Source organism: Anolis sagrei, chromosome 11 (assembly GCF_037176765.1).
Source record: "Anolis sagrei isolate rAnoSag1 chromosome 11, rAnoSag1.mat, whole genome shotgun sequence".
Taxonomy (NCBI): Eukaryota; Metazoa; Chordata; class Lepidosauria; order Squamata; family Dactyloidae; genus Anolis; species Anolis sagrei.
In genome coordinates this window covers 18418360-18426749 of record NC_090031.1, presented here as the reverse complement: position 1 = coordinate 18426749, position 8390 = coordinate 18418360, and the positions used below count along the sequence as shown (strand labels likewise).

The window sequence follows — 8390 nt, the reverse complement described above, 5'->3', positions numbered from 1 at the left end:
GGGCAAAATGTCAGGAGAGAATGCTTCTGGATCATGGCTATACAGCCCGGAAAGCTCACAGCAACCCAGTTTGTGTTCCTCACATAATAGGAGCAGAGCTCTTTGGGGCTGATTCTCCCTCCCAAGGCAAGGCAGTTTACAAAATTATAAAATGGAGGTCTCTGGAGCTTCGCTCTTCCCACGTTCCTTGTTTCTCTGAAGGCAAAACTGTTTACAAAATCTGAAATGGAGCTCTTTGGTGGAAGCAGGGAAAAGCCGAGCTGTAGAATCTCAATTTCAGTGTGTTTAAACTGCCTTAAGACCTTGGAGGAAGCAGGGAAGAGCAGAGCTTCAGAGACCTTCGAGTCATAGTTTTTAAACTGCCTTGCCTTCGGAGAGAGAAAGGAAAGGAAAGGAAAGGAAAAAGGATGGAAGGAAAGGGGAATCAGCCCCAAACGGCCCCATGACTGTTTTGTGTTCCTCACATAATAGTTGCAGAGCCCTTTGGGGCTGAATTCCCCCAAATTATACAATGGAATTATTTGGAGGAAGGAGAAAAGGATCGACTTCCAGATACCTCCGCTTCAGGTTTTTAAAACTGCCTTTCCTTTGGAGAAAGAAGGAAGGGAGAATTGCCTCTAAAGGTCTCTGCGACTATTATGTGAGGAACACAAAAATACCAATTTTGCCACCCCCAAAAATGGATGTGCGACTATTATGCAATGGTGACTGTTACACGATGAAATACGGGAAGTGTAATTATGATAATGGTGATGATATCCCCCCGCTTGCCCCCCGGTCCCTCTCTCCCTCTCTCAATGAGCTGCCATGCGTGCACAGGGGAAATGGCTTTATTCAGAAGCATCTTCCGCAAAAAAGACAGGAGCTAAGTAGCCTGTGGGGAGGGAGGGGAAAACAGCCATCAGACCCCAGATCTAAGCCTTCCCATCCCAGGTCTAACTGCTGGACCCCCATCCCTCACATGGGGTGGGGCTTGGGGCCCGGAAGAACTGACCCATGGGTCAATGCAGACCCATTAAGGGGCCGCCGGAGGCTCTGACCCTGCCGCTCCCCCCTAAGGTCCCCTCCTCTCTCTCTGTTGCAGGAAAGGGTATGACGGAAGCCAGTACAGGGAGACTCTCTTTTAATTGTGGCGTTTTCTCTCTTTCCTCTTTCTCTCTGCTAGGTGTGTGTGTCTTATAAGGCGCTCTTCCCCGGCGGCTTCCAGGGCCCATCCAGGAACTTGCGGATGGCCCTCCCGAGGCCCCCCATGGTCGCCAGCTTAGCCTCCCCCCTCCGCTCCCGCCGCCGGGCCGCCTTCTCCGTCAGGCTCAGGGAGGTCTGGGCGGCCGCCTCAGCCACGAAGGGGGGCACCCCTCGCCGGGGCCCCACGTTCAGGTTGGGCAGCTCCGGCTGCTGGTAGACGGCCGCTCGCCGGGAACTCACACTCTGCATCATGTGGCGGGGCAGCTTCTCGCTGTGGGCCACCCACTCCTTCATGCAGTCCAGCACCACTGGGATCAGGCTCACCACCCCGCCGTAGTGGTTGCGGGCCTCGTCGCAGCTCAAGTGGTTCACCACGTCGTGCGGGTACCTGGGAAGAAGGGGCAGAAGGGTTGGAACCTGGAGGGTCCTGCCGAAGCTCACGGTCCTCATGAAGGAAATGTCATAATCCATCATATGACAGTCACACTCATTTTAAAAAGGAGGGGTGCAACTATTATGTGAGGGAAAAGGTCTGCCTTTTGTGGGTACCTGGGCAGAGGGGGGCAGAAGGGTTGGAACCCAGCGAGTCCTGTCCCGGCTCACTGTCCTCATCGGGGAAATGGCCTATTCCTTCATGTGAGTTACACTCATTTTAAAAAGGGTTGTGACTATTATGTGAGGAAAAAAACATTTGCCATTGACTCTGGTTTCTGAGGTTTTTGCTCCCAAAAATACTGCCTTACTGAGGGCATAAATGATGGGACTTAGCTCATGTTCATAATCATCATTGAGGAAATGCTGTATTCCATCACATGAATCAGACTCATTTAAGAAAAAGGGGGGGGGGGGTGCGACTATTATATGAGGAAGTCTGCCTTTTGCAGGAACCTGGGCAGAAGGGGGCAGAAGGGTTGGAACCCGGCGAGTCCTGCCCAGGTTCACGGTCTTATTCCATCACATGAGTTACACTCATTTTAAAAAGGGGTGTGACTATTACTTGAGGAAAAAACACCTGCCCTGGGGAACTCGCCCCACCTACTTGGCTCGGACGGCGCTGAGGTCGTTGCTGTGGCTGACTAGGGTCTTGCACCTGTCCAGGAGGGCGTTGGTGGTGGCGTTGCCGGAGTGGAGGGCCTCCAGGCGCTGGCACAGCCGGCTCAGGTCGGCACAGATGCTCAGGAACATCAGCAGGATCCGCTTGTCGGTCGTGTTGTTGCAGTAGTGGTCCGTGTAGGTCTGCACCTGTGCAGAGGGAAGGAGGGCAGGTGCCGAATGAGGCTGAAGGGTGAGGGGCCCATGTGGCCCTCCCCTCTTTGAGGGGCTGCCCTGGATCACCCTCCTGGTGGCTTTGGGACACCTTTGGCCCCAGGGAAGAAGGCTGGGAGAAGCCCAGTGCGGCCTCCCCAAAGGCTCCCCAGCCCCAGAGGAGGAAGGCTCACCTATCCCAAGGGCTCTCTAGCCCCAAAGGAAAGGACACCTGCCGCAAAGGACGGTTTCTCTGCCGTTCAAGGCTTTCTGGCCTCAAAGGCTCACCTGTCCACAAGAATTCCCTGCCTCAAAGGAAGGCCCACCTTTCCCCAAAGGCTCACCTGCCCCAAAATCAAGACAGGTACAAGAGGACCTCTAAGGAAGACTCATCTGTCCCAAAGTCTCACCTGTCCCAAAGGCATTTCCTGCCCTAAGGCTCCCCTGCTCCAAAGGAAGGCTCCCCTCCGTCAAGGCATTACCTGTCCTGAAGGCTCCCCTGCCACATAGGATGGCTCCCCTTCCCCAAAGGCCCACTTGTGCCCAAAGGAAGATTCACCTGTTCCAAAGTCTCACCTGTCCCAAAGGCAATCCCCGCCTTAAAGGCTCCCCTACTCCAAAGGAAGGTTCACCTTCACCAATGCATTACCTGTCCCAAAGGCTCCCCTTCCCCAAAGGCCTACCTGTGCCCAAAGGAAGTCTCACCTGTCCCAAAGGCATTCCCTGCCCTAAAGGCTCCAAAGGAAGGCTCACCTGCTGCAAGGCATTATCTGTCCCAAAGACCTTTCTACCCCATAGAATGGCTCCCCTTCCCCAAAGGCTCACCTGCACCCAAAAGAAAACTCACCTGTCCCAAGGTCTCACCTGTTCCAAAGGCATTCCCTGTCCTGAAGGCTCCCCTACTCCAAAGGAAGGTTCACCTGCCCCAAGGCATTACGTGTCCCAAAGGCTCCCCTTCTCCAAAGGCCTACCTGTGCTCAAAGGAAGTCTCGCCTGTCCCAAAGGCATTCCCTGCCCTAAAGGCTCCCAAGGAAGGCTCACCTGCCGCAAGGCATTACCTGTCCCAAAAGCCCCATAGGATGGCTCCCCTTCCCCAAAGGCTCACCTCCACCCAAAAGAAGGCTCACCTGTTCCAAAGGCATTCCCTGCCATAACGGCTCCCCTACTCCAAAGGAAAGTTCACCTTCCCCAAGGCATTACCTGTCCCAAAGGCTCCCCTGCCCCAAAGGCCCACCTGTGCCCAAAGGAAGACTTACGGGTCCCAAAGTCCTACCTGTCCCAAAGGCATTCCCTGCCCTAAAGGCTCCAAAGGAAGGCTCACCTGCCCCAAGGCATTACCTGTCCCAAAGGGCCCCCCTGCCCCATAGGATGGCTCCCCTTCCCCAAAGGCTCACCTGCACCCAAAAGAAGGCTCACCTGTTCCAAAGTCTCACCTGTCCCAAAGGCATTCCCTGCCATAACAGCTCCCCTACTCCAAAGGAAGGTTCACCTGCCCCAAGGCATTACCTGTCCCAAAGGCTCCCCTTCCCCAAAGGCCCTCGTACCCCAAAAGGAAGGCCTACCTGTCCCCAAGCATTCCTTTTCCCAAAGGCTCACCTGCCCGATGCTGGAGATGGGCTTGATCTTGTCATGGGCGTTCTCCCTGGAGTGCTCCAGGGCCGCGATGAAGGTGAACTGCTGCTGCTGGAAGACCTTGTAGGTCTGCTCGATGTTGCGAAGGCTCTCCTTGATCTCGTTCATCTTCGCCCCCTCCTGCGCAGCATGGCGAGAGAGACAGAGAGAATGGGAAGGAATGGAGCCCTTAACTTGGACAGTCAAAGCCCTCCCGGCAGAAGGCCATCCAGCCTCTGCTTCAAAGCAACATTGTGATGGGAGCAAAGCCAACGGTGGTCGTTTCACCTTGAATTGTATATTATTATATATTTGTTATATTATTATATAATATATTATTATATATTTGTTATATTATTATATAATAGTGTATATTATACTATAATAGAATAATAAATGATTGCATTTATTTTATTATAGTAATAATAATTACTGGTATATTATAATAAATCTATATATGGTAATCTTAATATAATATATTTATATTATATACTATTTTGAATTATATATTAATATATTCATTAAAATATAATATAGTAATATATATTATAATTCTATTACATTCTATTGAATTATATATTATATAGTAAGCATTTTAATATATTGTTACTATAATACAGTAAGTATATTATTATTATTATTATTATTATTATTATTATATAAGACTGAATTATATATGATATATTAAAGAATTATATATAGAATCATAGAGTTGGAAGGGACCTCATGGGCCATCCAGTCCAACCCCCTGCCAAGAAGTAGGAAAATTGCATTCAAAGCACCCCCAACAGATGGCCATCCAGCCTCTGTTTCAAAGCCTCCAAAGAAGGAGGCTTCACCACACTCTGAGGCAGAGAGTTCCACTGCTGAACACCTCTCACAGTCAGGAAGTTCTTCCTCATGTTCAGATGGAATCTCCTTTTTTCCCTGTAGGTTGAAGCCATTGTTCCATAGCGTCCTAGTTTCCAGGGCAGCAGAAAACAAGCTTGCTCCCTCCTCACTAGGACTTCCTCTCACATATTATAGTATTAATATGGTAATGGTAATTATATTAATTGTACTCCATTATATATTATATAGTAATAATTTTACTGCAAGAATATATTGCTGTTACTTGTTTATATTGTATTTATAATATATAAATTATATCATAGAATTATATATTTATTATATTTATATATTATGTTATTATTATACAATATAATTAAGTATAATAGAATTAATACAATATTAATAATATATAACAATATTAATATAATATACTATTAATGTATCTAAGGAACGATTTGAGAAAACTGCAAGTTGCTTCTGGTGTGAGAAAATTGGTGGTCTGCATGGACGTTGTCCAGGGAACGTTGCCCAGATATATTACTATCCTGTGGGAGGTTTCTCTCATGTCCCCACATGGGAAGCTAGAGCTGACAGACGGGAGCTCACTCCCTCTTGCGGATTTGAACTGCCAACCTTTTGCTCAGCAAACTTGCCCACACAAGCATTTAACCCATTGCACCACTGCAATAGCATAATAAAATATATAATTCATATAAAATAGTATAAAATATATTATAATTCAATATAATGAAATGTATAATTCCATATCAATATAATAGCATAATAAAATAAATATTATAAAATAGTATAAAATATATTTCAATACAATGAAATAATTCCATATCAATATAAATATAATAGTGTAATAAATTATATAGTTCAATATAATAAAATATATAATTTATTAATATACTAGCATAATAAAATATATAATTATTATAAAATAGTATAAAATATATTATAAAATATATTATAATATAATATAAATATGATATAAAATAGTATAAAATATATTATAATTCAATATAATGAAATGTATAATTCCATATCAATATAATAGCATAATAAAATAAATATTATAAAATAGTATAAAATATATTTCAATACAATGAAATAATTCCATATCAATATAAATATAATAGTGTAATAAATTATATAGTTCAATATAATAAAATATATAATTTATTAATATACTAGCATAATAAAATATATAATTATTATAAAATAGTATAAAATATATTATAAAATATATTATAATATAATATAAATATGACATAAAATGGTATAAAATATATTATAATTCAATATAATGAAATGTATAATTCCATATCAATATAATAGCATAATAAAATAAATAACTATTATAAAATAGTATAAAATATATAATTCAATATGATAAAATATATAATTCCATATCAATATCAATATAATAGAATAAATTATATAGTTCAATGTAATAAAATATATAATTTGATATTAATATACTAGCATAATAAAATATATAATTATTATAAAAATATAATGAATTATTATAATTATTATAAAAATATAATGAAATGTACAATTCCATATCAATATCATAGTGTAATAAAATATATAATTCACTATAATAAAATAATATAATATAATAAAATAGCCCAATACAACTAATGCAGTAAAATATATAATTCAGTACAATATAGGATTGTGATAGCAGAACACCTATTAAGACAAGTCTCTTCTATGCTGTCTAATCATGATAACACAGAGACCTTCCGTTGAGAGAAAGGGAGGGAGGGCCCTTTAAACGGGCCAGACTACAAGGCCCAGGCTGCCCCTCGCGCGCCCCCTAGGCGGGAGGAGGGCGTTGCGTCCCGGGCGCTGCTGGGATTTGGAGTCCCCCCCTCCTTCCTACCTTGCCTCCAGGCCCCGATCGCGCATGTCCCGAGGGGCTGGCCTGGCTCCTCCTCCTCGCTGCCGCGGCTCCTCCTCTCCCTCCAACGCTCCGCCCCTTTCCTTTGGGGAGAGGCAGGCAATTGTTACTTCCGCGTTGCCGGGGCAACCCAGGGGGCGGGGAAAGGCGCCGCCGTCGCCGCCAGATGGCGCGCTTGGGAGGGGGCGTGGCCTGGCCTGGCCTCCTCGGCGCCCTCGGGTGACGCGCTCCCCGTAGCAACGGAGGCGTTGCTAAGGCCGCCATGGACGCCACGCAGAGGCCGCTCGTGGTCCCGCCGCGCATTGGGCTCTACGCCGAGGAGAAGGGCCTCTTCCGCCTCATGCAGGTGCGAGGAGGGCGTGGGCAGCAAACAACAACAATAACAACAACAACATTGGGGGTCCTTTCGGGCGGGAAAATGGCCCCGAGGCCTACTCGGGCCCTCCAGCCTCACCTAGAGTAGTAGTATTAACATTGTCACACTTTGCCCTCTTCAATGAGAGTCAATTTGACTCTGGCTCTTTGTATTTCTCTCAGTATATTATTATTATTATTGTCAGTATTAATAGAGGATTATTATTATTATCATCACACTTTGCCCTCTTCAATGAGAGTCAAATTATATATATATATATATATATATATATATATATATATATATAATAGAATATTAAAATCAAATTATATAATAAAATAATATGTATAATGAAAATATATAATGAATTTAAATTATTATGCACTGTTGTTTATGTTTAATTGCACTGAATGTTTTTGCTTTTGTGGCACTTCAGGATAAGCTTCACCTTGCTCTCAAACACCACCAGACAACAGCTGTAGGATGTATAGTTTATTGTAAAGTTTCCAAAAGAAGTCAAAGGTTAAATCAATACAAAGTTACAAAGTTCAGGTAAAATGCATGGTACAGTTCCAGAAATCCATAAGAGAAAATCAAGGTAAACTGGAAGCAGGAAGCACAAACCCTGTGCCCAGCAGCTTAGACCAAAAGCAGCACAAAGTTTTCTCCAAAGCAGGAGCATGAAACAGCTAGCAGATAGCCACGTTGAAACTGACAGCTATTGCCTGTGGAAGGCCTAAATACATTTTGCACATCAAAACAATCTAGTTTCCCACAATCTACTTTCTCACTGCTCCCTTGACCTGATGCTGACCTAACTTGGCTGCGATCCGAGAGCTCCGTCTCACGGTTTCGTTATCTCTTTGAAGCAGCACCTGGCCCTCCTCCTTATCAGTTGCATTCCTGTCCTGTGAGAACTGCTTCTCCAACTCAGAAGCAGGTTGAGAAAACTGAAAACTGAAAACCATCAGGCTCAGGCCGCTCAGGAGCCTGTTGAACCACAACAGCTTTATCAATGTATGTATTTTGTTTCGGCATCGAATTGTGCCGACTGTGTATACTGCCCTGCGTCGCCTTCGGGCTGAAATGGGCGAGATAGAAATAATGTAAATAAATGTAAATAAATAAATATTATATTATATTATATATAATATTATTATCCATATATTATTATTATTGTCAGTATTAATAGAGGATTATTATTATCATCACACTTTGCCCTCTTCAATGAGAGTCAAATTATTATTATTA

The 8390-nt window shown here is 43.9% G+C and overlaps 2 protein-coding genes across 3 annotated transcripts in view; one reads left to right on the top strand and one right to left on the bottom strand.

Moving 5' to 3' along the window:
• Positions 1–661: 661 nt before the first annotated feature.
• SPACA9 (sperm acrosome associated 9) lies at positions 662–6835 on the bottom strand. The gene is made up of 4 exons (XM_060757133.2): positions 6767–6835; positions 4027–4182; positions 2225–2427; positions 662–1573 (listed from the first exon to the last, which is right to left on the bottom strand). Exons 2-4 carry the CDS (start codon positions 4168–4170, stop codon positions 1177–1179), a joined length of 744 nt encoding a protein of 247 aa, XP_060613116.1. The 5' UTR covers positions 4171–4182; positions 6767–6835; the 3' UTR covers positions 662–1176.
• Positions 6836–6985: 150 nt separating this feature from the next.
• Positions 6986–8390, top strand: part of AK8 (adenylate kinase 8) — a 115733-nt gene continuing 114328 nt past the window's right edge. For both annotated transcript variants that reach the window (XM_067471984.1, XM_067471983.1), the window contains exon 1: positions 6986–7130. In XM_067471984.1, the coding sequence (XP_067328085.1) occupies positions 7047–7130 (84 nt within the window). In that variant the 5' untranslated portion in view covers positions 6986–7046. The remainder of the gene's footprint in view (positions 7131–8390) is intronic.

Excerpts from the sequence above, each read along its gene's own strand:
- SPACA9 (XM_060757133.2), bottom strand. The coding sequence starts at position 4,170 with ATGAACGAGATCAAGGAGAGCCTTCGCAACATCGAGCAGACCTACAAG. Across the intron at positions 2,428-4,026 it reads CCATCTCCAGCATCGGGCAG|GTGCAGACCTACACGGACCA; the intron begins GTGAGCCTTTGG and ends CCCTCTGCACAG. Across the intron at positions 1,574-2,224 it reads CTCAGCGCCGTCCGAGCCAA|GTACCCGCACGACGTGGTGA; the intron begins GTAGGTGGGGCG and ends CCTTCTTCCCAG.